We start from the raw sequence: 21,541 nt of genomic DNA, 5'->3' as shown, positions 1-21,541 counted from the left end.
ACGCCTCCCCGGCTGCCTTGCGATATGGGATATAAGACGTCATGACCTCCGACCTTCAATTCTGTAAATCCAGGTACTGAAATCATCTAGGACAGTCACTACTTTAGAGCACTTTTTGTATCAAGATACCAAAACCGGGTCCGCCGTCATGCAGCCAACCGAGATGCTTCAGAAGCGCCTGGGAGACATCTACGACCAACTGGCACGTTTGAGACCAGACTCGCCCCCCGAAGAATTCCTCAAGTTCGCGTCGTTCTTTGCTGAGGATAGCACCGTGTATCTTCGCAGCATGCGTGAACATGCAGACCCCGCCCAGGGCCGTGCAGCCATCATTGAGCACCTGAGAGATATTCTCAAAGACCAAATACTGGAAGAGAGGCGCATTGTTTCACAAGCGACCAATCAAGACGAAAATCATATATTTTCAGAGATGGAAAACAAATACACTGTTCACGGCCAAATTCTTGACCCGTTCCACGAGGTAGCTGTGGTCACGTTCAGTGATGCTGGTCTTGTTAGTCTGTGGAAACAATACAGTTGCCGAAGCCCCTTTGTTTTTTTCATCCAGAAGGCGACGGGGGTTGGTCCGTATAATGAATCGGTAGTAAAGTAAGGTGTAGTACCCAATCGTATCGACTATAGCTAACGAGTTTAAAGAGCGGCTACACAACACCCGGCGGATAAGGCATCCTAGGGCTTGGAGAGATGCTAAGCGGTGATTTTAGGGGTGATATTCGAAACCTAACAAGAAAGTTTGTAACAGAATATGTAAAGGACTGCTAGAAGACGATTCTTTTCTATATTAGCTTGCGTGTTCATTTACTCCAGCTGCGTCTGGGACTTACGTACGTTGCGGGCACAAACTAGCAGTTGTCCTAGGTATTCAGATCATCAGATGACTAATGTAACCAAGGACTGTCGTTATTCGGCATCTCATAGAGACATCCGAGTGTAACGATAGTTTTATAGCCCAGTTCTTCCATGATCACTCAAACAAATCACAGTAATCACGGCGCATGCAGTCATCCTTTTAGAAGCTACGTCAAGCAACTTATCGGTTTCTTGGACAGAGCCGGATTGGCGCGCCCTCATGATGTGGTATATGAGATTAAGCGGCTCCGCTGCTTGACGAGGATAAACTGTGTACAAAGTCGCCTTATGCAAAATTCTACGCTGGGTTTGTGCAGCAAGAAAACCATTTACAATCAACCAATTAACACAGGTACTTACGATCGATCTCAATACTAGTCTTATCGACTGAAAAAATTGTCGCCCGTGAGGGAGGTCTTGACAAGTTGCTCCAGTCTCATCAAAAAGGGCGATACTGGCCAGGTCGCATATAGCGGTTGTTAAGCTCCTTCTTTAGGTGACAGCTAATGAGTCAAGAGACCATACCGGAGCGACGCCGCTCGTGGAAGCCTCTCGAAACGGCCAATTGGTGGTTCTGAAGCTGCTGCGGGAGTATCAAAGTTAACCTTGTATGGTTTATTGACAGTATGGAGTCCATGTATCACAACCTAGCGTCAATATGTCTTCCAGTTCTATTGAATACCTTCCTGCTCTGACGCGGGTAGATACATTGTCTCCGATTCCTCTGTTTTGCTTCGAAGCCTGTAGAGATTAATTTTATTGACTGCATCTAGCATCTAATTTAATACATGTTCCGGGCCCCATGGACATGGGTGCATTGACGTACGCCCCCTCTGGCTTTCGTCTTCGCCAGAAAGAACAGCCCGATGGCATTCATCTCACTGGTAGGGCACATGCCACCACAAGCCCAACGCCTAGAGTCACGAACCGAGTTGCTTAAAGCAACAACTCGCTACATTAATGTACTGTTTTGGGACTAAGACTGATCGCACGCAGACTGGGAGAAAATCCCATGTTTTAGGTCCGTCTTCTGACTCGAATTGGAAAGGTCGTTTTATACTGGATTGTGTACATGGCGTCGACCTAACGATGGCTCACACTGACCTGGCGTGAACAAACAAGCCATCACAAAGCGACATCTCTGTAGCTTCGTTCCGGTACGATGACTTGTCAGCAGAAACCAGCGGCTTTCACCCCGAAGAAATTCAGTGTTGTATGCGTCTGCACGTGGGTCGTCTGTTGTGTCTCGATGGACCGAATAGTGCAAATAGTACACGCATTTGTAGAATCAAGTAAGCCAGAATATTGCCAGACGCGCTCACAAGGTCTTTGAAGTTCATAAATACCTCCAAGTATATTTTCGACCTGAAGTGAGTGAATGATAATTTGCAGTGATGGGTAGCGCTGTCCGATGAAATATTCGTATAGTGCTTGGGGCTTCAAAGAGCCAAGATATTCACGCCAAACCAATTGGGTAGCAGAAAATCAACCAGTTCTATTAATAGAAGTTCGTTAAATATTCTAGTTGCTCTATAGCCAGCAAGAGGATACCAGCATTCCAGCAGGGCCACAATCGAAGAATGGGCAGTATGAAAGGGGTGCAGCCGCATTCCAACCCCGCAAAAACCCCGATAATGTGGACGTATGGAATGCAGAACCACAAGTTGATATATTCGCTGAGAGAATTTCGATTTCTGTAAAGATTCAATGAGCGGGCCAAATTTACAATTGTGCGGCGTCAAAGAGTCAAAGAGCGTCACCAACACCTGCTGGTCAAAAAGGCCTGTCGCATCGCCCCACAACAAACCAGTTGACAAACCCGTCGACGTGGCAACGGGCGTAAACAAAGTCAAGCAACCGCAGGAGCCCAACCAGCCAACCACACCGAGCCACACATGTCCCAAATGCAAGCTCCGAACTGGAAACCCCCAATTCTGCCGTTACCAGCCTAACGGATAGTTTTGTGCATTGTACATCTCGTTTTATTTGAACCATATTGCGTGGCGCATTTTCCCGTCTTTTTCGCTTTCTTCCCTCCTGCATCCTGTACTTGCACGCCGTCTCGATTCTCATCCTCTGATGCCACAACGAAGTCGCCATCAGGACCTCGATTTTGAGATACACGTCGACCCATCCTCTGCAAGCGAGCCTATGGATGAGAAACTGCCTACAATGGAGCATGAGGATGTAGCTGGTGCCGAGGAGGCGACTCCTGCTGAGCAGGGCTCGCATGCTAGTGCTAGTGAAGACGATACGATAACAAACAATGGAGAAATCAAGCAGAGTGTGGAAGAAACAGACGCAGACGACACACCTGCTGAAGATTCGCTACTGAGCAATGAAGATTTGCAGCCGACGGTGGAGGAGGTCGCCGACAACCCTGAGGACGATTCGGTACTTGATAGCAATGTCTGGGCCGAAGAGGATGGCCCCGACTCACGGAGGGAATCCGCCTCGTCGAACATGGAGGATTTTGATGGCGATATTGGGAGGCGGCACTCCATGCGAACCGAGGCGCTGATTCACGCAGCGGCTAAAAACATTGTAGAAGCCGTTGCCGATGCCCCTCGTGATTCTATTCAAAGCGCCGCCTCAGCACCCGAAGAGGAAGAAACAAGCTTCGCTACCGAGTCTTACACTGAGAGTCATCGACAATCCCTTGGAGCAGAATCGGAGGCTGGTCATAGCCAAGCCTCGGAGGACCATGCCGCACACACCGCTCATGCAGACGAGGGTGGGGATAGTAGCTCCCATCACGAGCATGAGGATGATGTCTTCAGCGACAATAGTCCTCGAAGCTCAATGGGGTCCATGTCTGAGGCCGAGCGCGACGGTGCCAAGCAGATTTCACCGCCAAAGACGAGGACTGCCCGCATCTCGGATATACCCCAGTCTGACGCGGACGAGGAATTTGTTCCCACTATACGGGGCACGCGAAGGCCAACATTCAGATCTCCCTCCTCTGTCATGGCAATGCAGATGTCTTCTCCGCCTGCGTCAGCCACTGGAACTCCCAGATCCAGTCGCCGTACACCAAGATCGACTGTTTCGAGGCTTGGGTCACCGAGTGTCTCCGCACAGTACTCACCAAGGAAGACTAAGACTCCTCCTCGATTTAAGAGAAATACACCGCCACTAGTACTGCTGCATGTCACTGTGCTCCCATCACGCTGGGTCTGGGGTCATGTTTTGGATAATGCTCAGCCAAGTGAATTGAGTCCCGAGGGGAAAACCCTTTGGGAGTCCTGGAACCAGCTGCAAGATCGTACAGCCGATACAATTTCAGATCGCGGCATTCTTTTGCCCCACCCGCAGAATGACTATGAAGTCTTGGAGGAGCGACTGCTTGAGACTCTGGACCTCCCTCTTCGACGGAGAGCCCGAATCTTGGAGTGTGGGCATTATTTGGGGCCATCAAATGAAATGTCCTTGTCGGAGGAGATGGAAAGTGAAGACGAGGATTATTATGATGAACACCGCTCGCCTCGACAGAGCATGGCGGAGCAAACTCATTGGTGCAAGACCTGCAGCTCACAGATCAGATATGATTCGCTCGGTGACGGCAAGGTGTACCGAGTCAAGGTGTATGCAAGTAATGGCCTGATGCGAGCTGGTGCCTGGGAAGCCTGTTGGAAAGATATGGAACGAGTCGATGTCGAGCTGGAGCCCATAATTGACTCGAAGCTCCAAGAGGAACTCACCTGTTTGGCTGCTGAGCAGGAGAGGGCTCTGGAAATGGAAGAACAAGCTGCTGCGGCTGCGGCTGCAGCTGTTGACGAGGAGATTCAGCAACACGAAGAGGAGGAGGCTGCTGAACGGTCGTATATGCCCGAGCACATGGATATGTCCGTCCATATGGAGGAGCCCCCTCAGCCTGAGATCCACGCCAAATCCAGCCCACCATATGAGAATGACTGCGAAATGGGAGATGAGAAAAGGTTGAGAGAGGTTTATGGCTCTAGTCCACCACCTCGGCCAGAAAGTTCATCCATTCCACAGCCCCGACGCTCGGATCTCGTGTCGCAGGAAACACCAGCTTCCCCGTCTGTGGAGGCTCTCGAGAGACGAGAGGAACGACGCGAAAGCCGGCAGCAAGCTTATAAGAGCTCTTCGCTGCCTGAGCTCATCCTTGAAGCTGTCAAGGTGCTCATGAAGGATCAAAAGAACGTCTTGATAGGACTGTTGAGTCTTGTGGTACTGGTGCTTGCTGCCAGGAGTGGATCGACACCGACTGACGTTGGCGTAAAGGCTGTTGTTCCAGAACCAGTTATACCAGTCGTAGTCGAAAAGCCTGCTGAAACTGCTTCTGGGATGGTGGATCCTTCAACGGTTGACGCTGAACAACAACCAGCGCGGGAGACAATTAATGTTGAAAACGAGCCAAAGGTTGAAATAATGGAGTCTGCCCAGGCGTCTAGCACGACACAGGTATCTGAGACGTTATTGAATGCTGCACCTACGAGTACGATTGAGATTACTAGGACTGTTACAAAGGCAATGACGGAGACTCGTACGGAAACGATGATTGAGACGGTTACAGCAACCAAGTTTGAGACGATTACGGAAATGGTGCCTCAGACGATTACAGAGACGATGGCTGAGACCATTACGGAAACCATGGTTGAGACGGTTACGGTTGAAGCCTTGCCTACGGAGACGGCAAAAGATGTTCCGAATATTGAGAAGTCCGAGGCTGTCGGGGAAGAAACTATCCCGGAGCAGGTATCTGTGGGGGATGAGGGCGGTGATGGGATGGGTGAAGAACTATAGGAGATGACATTTCTTGTGTGATGACGATGGCATGATTGCAAGCGGGCGATTCAAGATTGATTTAGTATGATTACGCGCTAAATATAGGCTAAATACACGATATTTGTAGGATATGTGCTCGCTGATGCCTGGGTTGGTGTGATTGAAAGTTGCAGTGACATGTTGGATGCAGGGTATTATGGTCAGCGTGGACAGAGTCTCATTTGGAACCAAATACATGCTTTGGCTATATGGAGGAGGTTAGGTTCAATTCGTAACAGCGCTATTGATTGGTATCTTCGCTATCTAGCTGGGTTGTTCCTTTCTGCTTGTGATCAGACAAAAATTCATTCTTCATATACACTATCATGACATATTCGTACAGCCTGAAACCCCTATCACAACCCCAATACCAGGGCCCCCGCATCACAACTGGATGTAGATGTCCATGCAGTCCACCTTCCACTCTCTCTTGCCCAACAACGTCCGCAGCCACTCCACCCCGAGACCGGTCCACTCGGTGCCCTTGGTAGAGACGGCGTCGGCTGCCGCGCCGGCCAGCGCCTTGGCCGTCGAGTTTGCCATTTCCACCACGGTAGCGTTGAACGACGGGTCGGCGTGCTCGGCCGTGGTGCTCGGCCGCGGGAGGAACCAGTTGCTCTGGAAGTCGAAGAAGCATCGGTCGGACCAGTTGCATGACGTGAGGAACAGGATGAGCAGGAGGATGGAGCAGTACACGCAGGGCCGGTTGAGGAAGTAGGTGCATACGAAGAAGAGGAAGATGAAGGCCGGCGAGGCGTTGGTAGGGATGAAGAGGAGGGGGAGCCAGCTGCCGCGGCCGTTAGCGGGAGACAGGAGTGGCGCCGAGGAGGTTTCTTTACCTTCTGAGGCAGAACATGGTGGTTTACGAGGCGGGAGGCATGTGATGCGCGCTGGAGGAGTGCGGTGCGAAGGCGTCGTGATGCGAGGCGCGGCAAAGTGTTTAGGTTGAGGTTAAGTTTGGACGAGTATGGCTGAGTAAGAGCCTCGTGGAGTGTTGAAGGCGTGGCGGGCGGGCGTAGAGCCGGACTTGGCCGTTTTGGCTTAGCGCCGTTTTGGAGGGCGGTGGGCGATCTGCTTGCGTTGACTGTGGGCAATTGTTGCGGCTGCTGGGGTTTAATATGCTTGTTATTTACTCCGCACTCCGTATGCGTTCAATGATTGTTTATTGGCTATTTTAACATGTGCAGCAGATGCGCGTTGTTGGCTTTGGATGTTCAAAGTCACTGGATGAATTGTTCACGCTGTATGGAGGCCTCCGTACTTGGACGCCAGAGACATCAGACAGCACTTGGTAGAGACAGCAGAAGAGGAAAAAAGAACCATCAGTTGATGGGCGTGACATGCTCACATCCCGGCAACGCCTGCTCGCAAAGAGGCTGGTCACCGCTTTGCGAGTGCCGGCCGTTTTCGCAGCTGATACTTGGCGTGGCGATTTGTTGGAATACCAAGTACCTAGGTACTCGGAACTTATCAGCGGCCAGGTTGAGCCTGGGTCAATGTCAGGGCCAAGTCTACACCGTGCTAGATGCCCTTCCTCGTATCGTCCATGGTCTCAAGTGCTCACGGGCTTTGACTGGTCGACAATGTTGCGCCAAAGCACAGTGAGGTGGCTGGGCATCAGCGCTGCACCGCTGCAGGTCTTGGGCTTCAATGTCCAAAGCCTGTCTGAGTCTGGCCAGCTCCACGGGCGCTTCACAGCCACTCATTTGCTTATTAAGGCGACTTCGGCTTTAGTCGAGCTTTTCTTTGCTCTCCAATTTCTGGCCGAACCCAATTCCTCGCAGCCTCTCCCGCCTTTTTGACCCAGATCTCTCTTTTTTTTTTTGCCCGTCCGTTATCCTTTTGACGAAAGCATTCTGAGTTGCAAGGCCGAGAGACGCTCTGTATTTCATCATTTTCGTTTTTGTCTTTGCGCACCTTTGTTAATTCTGTTTCCGTCTGAATCGACACGGAAACTTGCAGCTGGCCGTGGCTCTCAATTGCGCCACGTCCGTTGGGTTTTCCTCGACCCTGCCGTGGCACACGCATTTGCGGCCTTGGAGTATTTCTACACCCTCGCCTCATCCCTCCCTCCGACCGCAGACAATATTCAGCGCACGATGGATCTCCCTCCGGCCCCGACACCTCCCGTCAATAGTGGCGGGATGCCCTCCAACACGGACCGAACGGCGAGTCTGTTGAATCTGCTAAAGTTTAGCAGCGGGTCGGGCAGCTTCAACACCCAACGTCAGCATCAGCATGCGCAACCGTCGCATCACCAGCAGCAGCAGCAACATCAACACCAGTCTCGCGAACCCAGCTACTCGCAGCCTGAGTACTCGTCGCCTCCCACTCGTATCCTCCAGCCGGCGCCTGCTGGGGCTGATCCGACAGGTCTGCTTGCCGCCCTGATGCGAGGCGCCCATGACACCCATGATACTGACGATGAGTCTCAAAAACCTGCTTCTGCTGCTCCTGCTCCTGTTCCTGCTCCAGCGGGGGCTCATGAGACTGCACAGCAGACTCAGCCTGCCATTACAAATCCGTTTGCAAACGGCTCACCACCGAACGATACCAGGTCATATTTGCTGGCATTGCTGAACCGCCCCAAGCCCAGTCAGACTGACCAGCCCATGTTGACCGAAACCTCAAGATCCAAAGGTGCAGCGTCTCAGTCGCCCGAGATCACCACTGATTCGAACCGTTTTTTCAACCAGTACCAACATCAACAGCCGCAGCTTAATGCCTATCAGCAACAGCCTCACCACCAGCATGCTCAACCGCAGTTTCATCAGCACCAGCAGCCCAACCCTGTTAGAGAAGCCTACCATCAAGTGTCCAACGATCCGCCATATGTTTATCAGCAGCTTCAGCTCCCATCACAGGATCCTCCTGCTGACCCTGCTGACCCTGCTGACATGTCTGCTCTATTTCAGCAGCTGATGGGTAGCCTCACTCAGTCGTCGCCGCAGTCACACACGTCGCAACCTCCTTTTCAAATCCTCAAAAAAGAACAGTCCTCGCCCGCTGGTTCCCAACGCCGCGCTGGAAGTGAACGCAGCCCTCTTGCAAGCCCCCCAGATCAGAATCGCCACGCCACCAATCGCAAATCGTCTCTCCATGCGCACAAGTCCACCGCCCAGTCGCCCAAGCAGGCCCTTCCGGCCGAGTTTGAGAGCTCAATCTCCGCAGAGAAATGCAAGGAGACTGTTGCTGAGGCCGTGAATGACCTGGCTGACCAGGCTGACAAAGATGCCCAGGAGGCTCTTGACAGAGCCGAGTACGACATTGCCCCTGCTGGCTTGGTCGAAGGCGAGGGATCCAAGGAGACTCCTGGTCAGGAATGGCCAAGCAAGATTGCCCACACCGAGATGGTCAAGTCAGTTGAGGAGCAGATTGTTCAAAATATCAAAAATGGCCTTGAAAAGAACGAGGTCTACCGCGCTACTGAAATGTCGTACATGAACGATGCATCTGACTCTGGCAATGCTACGGGCGAGAATGTGCGCGGCGTTGCTGATAGCTGGGAGAGTGCTGATCTGGAGGAGACCATTGAGGTGGAAGAAGAAAAGGAGCTACCTCAAGTTCGAGTCTACAAGTTCCCCCAAGAGCCGTGGAATTCGATTTCCCTCAAGGAAGAAACAGACGAGATCCGACCCGAGTTCCGTGACGAGTCCATCATGGACATTGCCCGTCTCAAGAAGGAATTTGACCAAATCGACCGCAACCTCTTCACCGCTTCTCAGACTTACATGACCTATGGCATGTCCAAACAGGGCGGTCTACGTGTTATTCGCCAAGATGATGGCAAGGATGCCAAGGTTTTTACTGACACCAAGGACCGCATTTTCAATGTTGCCATGTCTGTCACCCCTCCCGAGAGCGGAGACGTTCACCGGGAAGCCATCATTGGTACTGGCGTCGGCGGTGCTGTCTACTGGGTGCAGATCAAGGACGGTGAGAAGGATCACATTGAGGACCCGCACTTGGAGCAGTATGGGTTCGCCCTTCCTCCCATCTCTTCGCATGACGGTGATGCCCCGGGTGGCCTCTTGAAGACTCGAGCACGCGCTTCCACTGCTCACCCCGAATTTTTCGCCGTCGGGCGTGGCAAATCCATCAACTTCATCTGGCCCGCTTACATTCTCCAGCGTAAGCTTTTCAAGGCGGGCCACGACCGTGTTGTTGATACCGAAGCTCTTCTCGCCCAGTGCTCTCTCAAGATCAACACTGGCAAGGCTGGCAAAGATTTCACATTCAGCCAGGACGATTCAGTTGTCGTATCTCTTGACAAATCAGGCCGAGTCAAGTTCTGGGATGTTCGTGCACTCACCAAAGTCAAGCAAGACTCTGACTATCGTTACCCTCTGCCTGCCGAATCATCATTGGAAGTAAAGGAGCCTCTGATGACTCTGGCAACCACCCCTGAAGGCGAGAAAGCGTGGCCCACCTCGGTCTTGTTGCTGGATAGGAAGAAAGCATACGAGCAGAGAGGCCCCCTTCGCTACATGCTGGTTGGTATGAAGCAAAACCACACTCTCCAAGTCTGGGATCTGGCTCTCGGCAAGGCCGTTCAAGAGTTCAACCTCCCACACAGCAAGGAATCTGATGCCGTCTGTAGCGTCATGTACCACCCTGCCAGTGGCATGATTGTTATTGGCCATCCCACCCGTAATTCGGTCTACTTTGCGCACTTTTCGGCCCCTAAATATAGCCTCGAGAACGTGTCCCAGGTCGACTATATCGAGAAACTCCTCCTGCCTCTTGAACCCAACGAAGCTTGCTCAATTCGAAAGCCGAGTAGTACAGCTATCATTAGTGGCTTCCGCGAGTATTCGTTCGCTAATCGAGGGGTGCTACGCAGCCTGGACATTCTCTACACCCCGATCACGAAGCAAGCAATGGGACACATGGCGGGCCAGGATCCCAGAGACAAAGACCGTCTCCGGTTTGAACTATATGCCATGCATTCCAAGGGTGTGGCTTGCGTGCTGGTCAAGAAGAGTGACCTGGGAGGGTCTGACAACACTCTTGTGCTCGATGCTGTGAAGGAGGGTCTTGTTACCGTCTCCGACTTTAATAAGCCCCAGGCAGTTGATCCGAGTCACGGCGGAAACCAGCATGCTAAGAACACTGCTCATCGTGCCGCAACCAAGCAATCGCCGAGCCAACAGTCCACCCCAGCTGCACAGAGCGATGCCGCCCAACGTGGATCTGATGTAGCCACTCCCGCAAAACCGAGTAGTGAAGCAAAAGAAGCCGAGACTCCCGCTCAGTCCTCTAAGGAAGGCCAGGCCGAAAAGCCGGAGCGCAAATCTCGAAAGAAGAAGGGCAATGCTGCCGCCAGGGAAGCAGAAGCCGCTGCCAATGGAGCTACCAACCCACCTCGCGGGACGCAAACAGGCAGAGCCGAAACCGCCGCAAAATCGAACAGTACCGCTGCTGTTGCTTCTGGTGTGACCTTTGAAGTCCTCGACTCGACCATCAACGCCATGCAAACACGCTTAACTGCCGCCGTATCCGACACTCTCAAATCCTCTCTCAAGAATCTCCAGGGTAAGATCGATGAAGGTGCTCGACTGCGGGACGAGAATTTCAACCAGCATCAGCTTAAGCTGCTGGATATGGTGTCCGAGGTGCTGAACGAGAACACGCAAAAGGTCCTCGAATCCTTGATTCATCACCAGTTTACCGAATTGCTGGTCCCTGCTATTGGTGAAAAGGCCACGAAAGCTGTTTCTGACGTGCTTCAGCACAAGCTTCAACCCAATGTCGCGTCGGCCGTGCAGAAGGAGATTCAAAGTGCCCTGCCTCAGGCTCTGAACAGGTCACTACGATCTGTGGATTTTGTGACGGCCATTGCCGAGCGTGTTGGTACAGGTGTCAACTCGACTGTGCAGCAAGAGATTGTTGCTACGCTCAGCCAACGCCTAACTCCCACGTTCCGAAACATCGCGACCCAGTCAGCTCAGCAAGCCGCGGCCGAAGTTCATCAGCAGTACAACGACAAGTTCGAGCAGATGCAGTCCCAACATGCCGCCGATAGCAACAAAATCGATCAGCTACTTTCATACGTCACCACCCTGACGGACATGGTGTCCACAATGGCTGCGTCCCAGTCCTCGCTTCAGGCCGAGTTTTTGAAGTTGAAACAGCAGCCCGTCCATGAGCTGCCTGGGGCTTCCGGGCTCCAAAGTCAAGCCCGAGATGGCGGCCCTGGATTCCGGGGCTTTGGTCCTCAAGCTGGCTACCCCAACAATGGCTTCATGACAGGACCGAACCCACACCCGAGTTTCGCCGGCTACCAGACAACCCAGCCTCCCACCTACCAGCAGCAGCAACAGTACATGGCCGGGCCCGACTATTTGCGCAGTGGTCAACATATGGGAAGCCCTCGAGATTCCACTTCTCAGACGGACGTGACTTCGGCAAGCAAGGTTGCCTCTGTAGGCGGCCCCTTTGCCAACCAGGGCAGCAATGTCGACTCTGAGGCGGACAGGGAGGTCCACGATGTTGAGGTGCTGATACAGGACGATAAGCTGCAGGAAGCGTTGCTGAAATGGATCAAAGGCGGCCATCAAAAGGAAGTTTTCCAGCGCTGCCTCAGTTTGCAGTCACCCAGCCGATTCGAGCATCTCCCGCCAGTGTTGCTCTTGGCTGCCATTGGTGCCATTTCGAAAGACCTTGATGTCAATAATTTCCTCAAACAGCGAATCGATTGGATTGAGATGGCTGTGCGATCTATTGACAGGAGAGCCGCAGAACGCGTAAGTTGCCCCTTTGAACACGTGGTGTTTGGCGAGGTGATATTCTAACATTTCGGCACAGGATTGGAAGGAACTAGGGCGCGAAGTGGTGAAACAGGCGTATGACACCATCTGTTGGTTCATTGGGAAACTGAACGCAGTAATGGAAAAGTACGAAACAAGTTATCCTTTGGAGCGACGAAGGCTGGAATGGATTGTGGGATCCTCGGAGCACATTCTGCAGACGTTGGATCGTTCCCAAAACTAGAACATGCTACAACAAGCACCTTTGTCAGGGAGACGTGATGTTATTTTGCACATTCTTGTACCGATCCGGACGGACATGGCGGAGTAAGGAGGGATTCGTTGCGTGTTTCAGCGGCAACTTTTTAGCCCGCAATCTATTCCCCGACGCGTTTTTTGTTTTGCCTTGGCTTATACCAAGAGAGGAAAGTGAAGGGCTGCTTTTGTGTTTCTTTTATTTCCCCCTTTGTTTCTCCATAATCATCGAGGTTGCTTTCTGTTTTGAAGGGATTTATTTCGGGAGGGTGATTGGCTTGGTTTCGTCACTTTCACGCGACCATACTTGATGACTGGAATGATGTATATTGACCTTTCGTATATGTCATCTGTGGCTACAGATGGGCTATCTAGTAATGCTAGGGCTGTATATGAAGTGCTCATTTTGCTGCTCGAGTGTGCTTGGGGTTTGCGACCGAGTCCATGCGTTCGTCCCTGCGGTCGGTCGGCACGTCCCCCAATTGTGGAAAGACATGTGCTGGCGTCATTCACAAATTACCACATGCAGCCATTGCATTTCGAGACGTCGCCTGTCTGGCTCGTCGACGGTGGCTAGCTGTGTGTCCTGCTTTCGGCACCTGCTCCCACCATGCAGGGGATTCCATGCAACCACGGCGACACACGGAAGTTGGAAGTGGCACAGCGTAGCATGAAGGCATAATTGTTCACGCATATTACCATCCGGTGACTTGTAGTGCCTGCTGCCGCGTATCCATTGATATATGCATGGTTAGCTTAAATCGTGATCCACTCATTCGCGGAATACTAGTCCTAGTAGTCCATTTCCATGCCGTCTTGCAGCGGTAAATGCCTCCCATCATTGTGTTTGACTGAGTAGTCTAGCGGAGATGTGTCTAGTCTTTTTTTTTTTTTTTTTTTTGCATCGAGGTTCCGGTTTGACGTGGTGCCACTGGGGCCTTGAAATACGTCATGGTTGCCCCCTTGTGACTATACGGATCATTACGAGCATTTGATCCCACTGGTTTCCATCATCTCCTTCATCTTCTTGTAGCCATTGACTACTTTTGAACGAAAATTCATCATCGCCTCCAGAACTGGGACAATTGGCGTACTGGGGGGTTGTGCTTTCGCTTGGCAAAAGGATGTATGTAAATGACGCTGCCATTGTTTGTGCCGCGGGCAATTTCTATGAACCTTGCTTAATGACTTTGCCTCTTTCATTTATTTAGTACTCTTATGACCCCAGAGGACATCCGACATTCGTCGTTATGCACCTGGAACGCGACAAGATATATGATGCCCCCGAGGGTGAGGTTTGGAGCACCGTGAAGCCCGCGTCGACATACAATGGCACTTCCAAGAGGCTCGCGAAGCGATGGAACCATCGATGGAGCGACGAGAGCCTGACCCAAGGGGCATCGCCCCTGAAAGACTCGTCCAAGACGGTCAATCCATCCACCACGATTCCACTGGGCACAGGCAGACCAACCTCGCTCTACTACCCATGGCAATCCATGACCATGACTGGAACCAAAGAGAGCCGCCAGTCTCGGGCGCTCAAGAACCCAACTAGCTCCATGACATGTACAAAGGGGGAGGCTGCGTTTGATCTCTCCTCGGCCTTGAACTACGCGGCGCCCTCGGGCTGGAGTCAACTGGTGGCTTTCTTCCGGGACAACACCAGCCTGGTTCACAGCCCGCCTTACCAAGACTGGGACACGACCCTTACGTGCGGGTCGACGTCTGCCATTGAAATGGTGCTGCGCATGTTTTGCAACCGCGGCGACTGGATCCTGACCGAGGCCTTCACGTACCCGGGCACGCTTATGGCGTCGAGAGCCCAGGGACTCGGGACGCTGGGCATCGGCATGGACGGCGACGGCCTGATGCCAGACGAGTTGGACGCCAGGCTTCGGAACTGGGATACGTCGCGGGGACGCAAGCCCTTTGTGCTGTATACCATTCCGTCGGGCCACAATCCGACGGGCATAACGCAGTCCACGGCGCGCAAGAGGGCCGTCTACCAAGTTGCCGAGCGGCACGACCTGTTGATCCTCGAGGACGACCCGTACTTTTTCCTACGGCTCAACGAGCTCCCCTCGCCGGATCGCCCATCTTGCCCTCTTGGAAACTTCCAAAAGTCGCTGCCCACGTCGTACCTGTCTCTTGATAAGTCCGGGCGCGTCATCCGCGTGGAATCCACGTCCAAGATTCTCGCGCCCGGCCTCCGCTGCGGCTGGCTGACGGCCAGCAGACAGGTAGTCGACATGTTTGCCAACTTTGCCGAGGTAGGGCCCTCGTCGCCCAGCGGGCCCTCGCAGGTCATGCTGTACAAGCTGCTTGTTGAGAGCTGGGGGCCCGAGGGCTTCGCCGGCTGGCTGAACCACCTGTCGGGGGAGTACAAACTGAGAAGAGATGTCATGGTGGCCGCGTGCGACGAGTACCTGCCGCGGGAGGTGTGTGCGTGGACGGCGCCGACGCACGGCATGTTCCTGTGGATAAGCGCCGCGCTGGAGAGGCATCCTGACTATTGTGCCGAGAGGAGGAGCCAGCTGTGTCGAGAAGTGGAGGACGGGATCTACGAGCGGGCCGAGAGCAATGGTGTTCTTGTTGCGAGGGGGAGTTGGTGCGATGTTGGGGGGTGTGAGGACAGGGTGTTTTTCAGGATGACGTTTGTCGCCACGGCTTCGGCGGGGGATCTGAAGCTCGGGGTTGAGAAGTTGGGGAGAGCGGTGAGGGAGGAGTTTAAGCTGACGGGGGAAGCTGAGTGAGGGCAGCTTGAGGGAGGAATCTATACAATATAGAGCATCGCTAGGTAGGACGGGGTAGCTTTGATGTAAACGATGGTTCCAATATCGTTTTGATGTACGATGCCGGTGTGAATAAGCTGGTAGATGTACAACAGCGGCAGGTTGCCTCTTCCCAGCGTTCTGTACTGCATTGCAGCTCTAGACTTGTTGAGGGCGCCTCACTCTACGGAATAGCAGAGAGGAACTCTGAAACCAATGTGTTGCGAATATAATGGACGATTATAAGAAGGTGATTTTATTGTCATGAAAAGACAAGTGTTGAACTCTGAAGCTATCATGAGCATTGTAAATAGTAACATCCGTGTGCTCACACACTATGCAGGAACAAACACTCGACAGCCATAGTCGACATTATGAGTTGGCCATGCGGAGAACCTCTGCGAGGTTTTCGGCCGGATCGCCATTATTCACAATGCCAAGCCAGGTCTCTGGCTTCTTATACCCCAGGAGAGAGAGCATTTTATCGCTCATTCCGAGGACTTTGCTTCTAGGAATTGCCAAGAACTGATTCTCCTCGGGACGGAGCGTTCCCGGGATAAAAAACAGGCCGTATATCTTGCGCACTTGGTCAGGCACCGAGTTGTGCCCAGCGCCATGGTAGACCGTGCCCAGGAAAACCAACGCAGAGCCCGGCTCCATCTCTATAATAATCGTGTATTAGGACATATGGCACAGTTCCTAAAAGGGATATCAAAGCTAGACTCACCCGCAAAGCAAACCTCATCGACCCTGGGAACCCGCGCGTGGTCCCATTTATGAGAGCCGGGGATAGCCATGGTCGCTCCGTTCTCCCGCGTGGTTTTGGACCCGGCAATCATGAAGCCCAGCATCGTCTCGTTGGACAGGCTGTACTCGCCGCCGCTGTGGTAGATGCCGTGGATCATGTCGTCTCTGTGCAGCCTTTGCCGCGGACCGCCGTAGCTGATGTGGTATGTCAAACTGCTGTTCAACAGAGGGTCGATGGAGAACTCTTCTGTGCGGTCCTCCCACGTCGCCGTGCACTTCTTTTGCAGGACCAGCGTGCGCAGCGTGTCAATCACCTCCAGCTCGGCCATTCTCGCCATTGTTGGCGACTTGCCCACGACCCCGGGGACCATGATGGTCTGCTTGGGAACCAGATCGTATGCCTCGTGGGTTTCGGCCTTGGCCTTTTGAATGTACGGCTCGATTTCGTCATTGATGGCCGCTACGTCCCGGGGAGACACGAGATCAACCAAGATGAGCGCCCCATCGCGCTCAAGGGTGGCGACGATGTCTGCGGTTGGCGCCGTCGCGGGGAGTCTTGTGAGAGAGGCCGAGGGTACATAGGACGAGTCAATGGGGGGAGGAAACGCACCCATTCTGGCGGATCAAGGCGAGTGAGATCTCTGGATTATGCTGTGGGAGGGCGTGTTGTGCGAGCCAGGTGCGCCGTGTGATGGTGACGCAGGATGGATGTGTTTGGTAGCTGTGCCACTCACTCCCGTCCCGTATACAAGACAACATTCAACGCATTCAAAGGTGCTTTTTCTACCTGTTCTCGACCCTCACAAGAGGACCCTTGGAAGTTGGCCCCTTCTCGGAGCGTTCAAGCCGTGCCGCTGCTGCCGCCTGCTGCCGCGTCACGGGTGGGCTTGCTGCATCCGAGGTTGTATTAGCCGCAGGTGCAGGTTCTGGCCTTGGACTTTTCTTTTTTGACCCCTTTGCTCGCTGGTCCATGTCTGTGACCCCTGGAATCCGACAGTTGCATTGCAAACCCTGTCCAGCCTCAGTAGGTGCCACCGCAGTCCGATACAGTCTTGATGGAGACTGGCGAGAGGGGGAGAAAGGTCACATCAGGATGTTACTGTCCCCCGAGATAAGGATCTATTAGCCCCCATCGATATTCTGCAAGCTTGCCTGGTGGGGGAGGAGGGGCAGAGTGCTTTCTTTAGTGAACGTTGCAAACGTCCAGCCAAAGGCCTCGAGTTACACGGAATACCGGTATGCATGTGATTTATACGCCTTGAAAAAGGTCCGCAAAGCATAGAGGAACGTAGCTATGAAGTATTGTCCCTCGGATACTGTGACAAGGGCTCAATAGAGGGCTTGGAGCAAATTAGCTCAATTCATCTAATAACAGTCTTTGATATCAAAGGTCCTTGGTTTTCCTCAAGGCCTCGTTGACCAAAGACCTCTTTAAATACAAGAAGTCGGTGAGGGACTTTGCCTAGGTCTCGTGACCGTAGCCCTTGTGTAACCTTTGACATTGGGCCGTTTCCGTGTAACAGATACAGCACTGGGTGGAATCATGGCCGATCGGCCAGTTGGCTTCTATCCTCTTGATCAAGATCCAGACATTGAAGCTGACAGAGCTACTAGTCTCTCCTAACCCGATCTTTGCAAAACATGGCGGTGCGGGGGAGGCTGAGTGGCGGATTCTAGAAAGTCTATATAGTTGAGCTGGCATGTACCATAGAATAAGATTTAAACGGTTATACAACGCATGTCTCACTCCGTGATTGTTCGGTCGCACAGTCACTTCCCCAGAAACGTGTCTTACTCTTCCGTCATCAAACCCAAGACCCAAATCTACCCATGGATCCGGCAACCAGAGACAATTCCACCATTGCCTTCGCATGCCCCTTGGCGTGACCCGCGAACCGTCACCACAGCCGGGCACCGCCAAATTGGGCAGAATGCCACCAAAACATGCTGTCAAGGAAGTCGATGAGCACGCTGCTCGCTTAGTCCCCGAGGACAATGTCGTCATCCAGACGCAAAAGCCATTCACCACCCTATCAGCCATTGGCATCGGATATGGAGTCACCAACACGGCCGTCGGTATCCCACTCATTCTGAGCACAGCCATGCCCATGGGGGGCTCGCCCCAGGTCTTCTGGGGTTTCCTGGTCATGGCGGGAGTCGGGCTGGCTACAGCAACGACTCTCGCCGAGCTGGTGTCCGCGATGCCTCATCCCGGCGGCCAGTACGTATGGGTCAACAAGCTGGCACCAAAGAGGCATCGCCGGGGCCTGTCCTATACTGCGGCAATGATTAGTTGGATTGCCGCCATTGCCACCGGCTCCTCCGGCAACCTCTCCGTTCCCCTGAACGCCTTTTCTATCGTTGCGTTTCTCCAGCCCGGATTCATCTACCAGCGATGGATGGGGTTCGTGGCCTTTCAGGTCATCAACATAGTAACCTGCTTTGGCGCCTGCTTCGAGCACGTGCTGCCGCGGCTGTCCAAGGCCTTTTTGCTCTTCAATGTCGTCTCCGTGGGTGTCATCATCATGACCTTGTTCGCCATGGCCAACACCCGCACGAGCGCCAAAGACTTCTTTACAACTGTGAACACCTCCGGGTGGCCTGACGGTGTGGCCTTCATCATCGGCCTGAATGGACCAAACTGGTGCTTCTCGTGCCTGGATGTTGTGACACACCTGGCCGAGGAGATGCCCTCTCCCGGCACGAATATCCCCAAAGCGTTGATATGGACCATCTTCATAGCATCCACCAGCGGCCTTTTGGTCGTCTTGGCGGTTCTAGTCAACCTCGGCCCCGTGGATGTCGGTGACTACTCGGGGATTGGCATCTTCAACCGCATCACGGGCAACAAGGCTGCTGCCATTGGCCTTTGGGTCCCTGTTCTCATTCTTGTCCTGGCATCCGTCTGGTCCATCCAGACCTGGCAGTCTCGGCTTGCGTGGACAATCAGTCGAGAGTCTGGCTTTCCGCTGCACCGTCACTTTAGCAAGATTTTCCCAGCGCCCTTCTACACCCCCATCTGGTCCCTGGTGGGCTCTGCCGTCGGCACGGCCCTGTTTGGTTGTCTCTATCTCGCCTCTGAACTGGCCTTCAACTCGCTCATTGCAACTGGCATTCTACTCCAGTACGTCAGCTACAGCATCCCTACTGTCCTAGTTTTGTGGCAAGGCCGATCCAACTTTCGGCATGGCCAGTTTTGGTATCCCAAGCTGGGGCTCGTTGCAAATCTCGTAATGCTTGCATGGACGGTGGTGGCTTTTATTTTCTATTGCTTTCCTGCTACTGCACAAGTACGTCCAAGCCAGATGAATTATGTTTCGGGAGTTCTTGTCGCCATTGCCATGTTTATTGCTGCGCTTTGGTTTCTCTATGCCAAGAAGAACTATAGGGTCATGGAGATTTAGAGAGACAAGACGCTATAGCACTGCCGGTCAAAATGGTATTCAATCATCACGTCGGATTGAATGTTGCAGCGGCTTCGCAAACAAATCATTCGAAACTGCTTTGTGTAAAGAGGGCGTTTGCAACCATGCACGCTCGGCTCAATGGGGTACATAGCAACTGGGTGGCTGATGTCAATTCTTGCATCACCCCATTAAATATATTTATTTTTTCCGAGTCCAGCAACTTGGAGCAATATCGACTCCTCGGTTGCCAGATATCTCCATACAGACTCCCCTACTACCGGTGACATCTGCTATGATGCCGTGCTTTCCTTCAGTGTCCAGCCCGCCCTGAAAAAGTCTTCAATATTGGTCGTTTGAACCTCGGGAAAAAGCTCAGCGAGATTCCTGCCGGGCAAGTTATGCGCTCCGCTCAACATGGAAAGCATGACCTGGCGTTCAACGTCGTGAAACAATTCACCCTTGGCTGGATCCTGAAATACGGCCGTGTTAGAAGGCAGTGGCGTGATGTGACCCTTGTGAATTTCTTCCACCGAGTCATACGTGACTTTGAAGTTTCGCCCTGTTACACATGTTAGCGGCGTGGACATGTTGTTTGTAGGTATTCGGCTATATACCTGTGACCTTCTTCACAAGCGATTCGAGGTCTTTTACCAGGAGCTTGTTTGACGCAACCAGAGACTCGCGCGGCCAATTCTCAGCCGGCAAGCCTACTAGGCGCTCAATGTATGCTGCGAGATCTTGTGAGTGCGTGAGTACAAGTGGTTGTGACCCGTCACCCGGAAAGACGCATTGCTCATGGTCCATGTCGACAAAGACCCAGAATGGGCTAATGTAGGTTGTCTTGGGGTTATGTGGCATAGTCAGGTGGTCCAGGAAGATGCCGACTCTGATGAGCGTCCAAGGTCAACTGCGGATGGCGCGAGAGCTCTGCTTCAGCCTCGAGTTGAAAGTTGGTAAATAGATCCGCACCGCTGTTGGAGCAAGGTGAGCACTGCTGCCCTGACGGAACTGACTGGCGTGAAACTTACGGTATTGGAGCGTGGAAATCGATATAGTACTCGCTAGGAATAAACTTGGTTACAGTTCCTGATTGAGCGGCGGCCCGGATCAGGTTGATCTGCGACTGCGCAACGTCTTCATCAACGAGAAGCAAGGCTGATACAACGACTTCAACATTGTTGTCTTGCAAAACCTGCTTCATCTGCTCCACACTTTCATAATCCACCGCAAAATGTTTGGGTTTGTTTACCGCGGTGGCAGCTGATGTCTGAACAGTGTAAGTTTGATGATTGCATCAACAGGACTTGCCGGCAGCTTACCGTCCTTGAAAGCACGATGGCTTGGTGTTGGCCCGATTTTGCAATAGCATCCAGCACGGTGCGACCGACACCGCCGGTGCCGCCAGCAACGGCGACGACGACCATTGCAGAGGCGACGACGACAAGCAACGAATACTTGCGTAATGGTGGAAGGTTTTGGAAGCGCGAAAGTTACCCAAGTCTTGGTGACACTCGAGCTAGTTGCCCGATATAAGCCGACCCAGTTGCCGAGTATTTCTTGGAGTAACCAGTTACCAAACAGTAAATGCTATGCTGCATAGTCAAGACCTTCTGCATGTGCCCACCAAGGGGCGCGATAAGCAAGAGTCTGGATCCGTTACCTACGGGGAATTTTGGCTGCAGGTACACGTCTGTCACTGGCCAACAGTTACAAATCCGACGTCATGCAGCCACTTTACAATTTGGTAAGTGTCTGTTGGCCAACCCACTTCTGCAGGAGCAAGCAATGCATAGTGGAACGCGGATGGTGAGCCGCAATGTCGATAATGCAGGATGCTGGTGATGGAGACTGCCCGCGGCCAGGATGCCGTTGCTGCAAGCAACCATGTCGTGCTTCCCGCGTCTCCAGCATCTTTGAAGACGAGATACTACACTCGTGTATGCCGGCGACG

The 21,541-nt window shown here is 52.9% G+C and overlaps 8 protein-coding genes across 8 annotated transcripts; 5 read left to right on the top strand and 3 right to left on the bottom strand.

Annotated features, from left to right (window-relative positions):
- Positions 1-148: 148 nt before the first annotated feature.
- On the top strand, positions 149-613 carry J3458_000031 (uncharacterized protein; the record flags this gene model as incomplete). The annotated part of the gene is made up of 1 exon (XM_066115904.1): positions 149-613. One exon carries the CDS (start codon positions 149-151, stop codon positions 611-613), a length of 465 nt encoding a protein of 154 aa, XP_065977784.1.
- A 2,168-nt stretch (positions 614-2,781) lies between these two features.
- Positions 2,782-5,727, top strand: J3458_000030 (uncharacterized protein). The gene has a single exon (XM_007817706.2). It carries the CDS (start codon positions 2,950-2,952, stop codon positions 5,638-5,640), a length of 2,691 nt encoding a protein of 896 aa, XP_007815897.2. The 5' UTR covers positions 2,782-2,949; the 3' UTR covers positions 5,641-5,727.
- Positions 5,728-6,045: 318 nt separating this feature from the next.
- J3458_000029 (uncharacterized protein) lies at positions 6,046-6,517 on the bottom strand (the record flags this gene model as incomplete). Its single annotated transcript, XM_007817705.1, has 2 exons — positions 6,046-6,448; positions 6,501-6,517. 2 exons carry the CDS (start codon positions 6,515-6,517, stop codon positions 6,046-6,048), a joined length of 420 nt encoding a protein of 139 aa, XP_007815896.1.
- Positions 6,518-7,369: 852 nt separating this feature from the next.
- On the top strand, positions 7,370-13,492 carry J3458_000028 (uncharacterized protein). The gene is made up of 2 exons (XM_007817704.2): positions 7,370-12,407; positions 12,469-13,492. The coding sequence occupies exons 1-2, from the start codon at positions 7,761-7,763 to the stop codon at positions 12,652-12,654; spliced, it is 4,833 nt and encodes a 1,610-aa protein (XP_007815895.1). The 5' UTR covers positions 7,370-7,760; the 3' UTR covers positions 12,655-13,492.
- An 88-nt stretch (positions 13,493-13,580) lies between these two features.
- On the top strand, positions 13,581-15,681 carry J3458_000027 (putative secondary metabolism biosynthetic enzyme). The gene is made up of 2 exons (XM_007817703.2): positions 13,581-13,791; positions 13,877-15,681. The coding sequence occupies exon 2, from the start codon at positions 13,916-13,918 to the stop codon at positions 15,416-15,418; it is 1,503 nt and encodes a 500-aa protein (XP_007815894.1). The 5' UTR covers positions 13,581-13,791; positions 13,877-13,915; the 3' UTR covers positions 15,419-15,681.
- A 127-nt stretch (positions 15,682-15,808) lies between these two features.
- SWNH1 (Dioxygenase swnH1) lies at positions 15,809-16,797 on the bottom strand (the record flags this gene model as incomplete). The annotated part of the gene is made up of 2 exons (XM_007817702.2): positions 15,809-16,098; positions 16,164-16,797. 2 exons carry the CDS (start codon positions 16,795-16,797, stop codon positions 15,809-15,811), a joined length of 924 nt encoding a protein of 307 aa, XP_007815893.1.
- A 1,257-nt stretch (positions 16,798-18,054) lies between these two features.
- Positions 18,055-19,587, top strand: J3458_000025 (uncharacterized protein; the record flags this gene model as incomplete). The annotated part of the gene is made up of 1 exon (XM_007817701.2): positions 18,055-19,587. One exon carries the CDS (start codon positions 18,055-18,057, stop codon positions 19,585-19,587), a length of 1,533 nt encoding a protein of 510 aa, XP_007815892.2.
- Positions 19,588-19,685: 98 nt separating this feature from the next.
- On the bottom strand, positions 19,686-21,207 carry J3458_000024 (uncharacterized protein). The gene is made up of 4 exons (XM_066115903.1): positions 20,910-21,207; positions 20,619-20,857; positions 20,205-20,476; positions 19,686-20,149 (listed from the first exon to the last, which is right to left on the bottom strand). Exons 1-4 carry the CDS (start codon positions 21,012-21,014, stop codon positions 19,881-19,883), a joined length of 885 nt encoding a protein of 294 aa, XP_065977783.1. The 5' UTR covers positions 21,015-21,207; the 3' UTR covers positions 19,686-19,880.
- Positions 21,208-21,541: the final 334 nt, after the last annotated feature.

The sequence above is a fragment of the Metarhizium acridum genome, assembly GCF_019434415.1.
Source record: "Metarhizium acridum strain ARSEF 324 chromosome Unknown scaffold_1, whole genome shotgun sequence".
NCBI classification, from domain to species: domain Eukaryota; kingdom Fungi; phylum Ascomycota; class Sordariomycetes; order Hypocreales; family Clavicipitaceae; genus Metarhizium; species Metarhizium acridum.
This window is presented reverse-complemented; position numbering and strand designations above follow the sequence as displayed.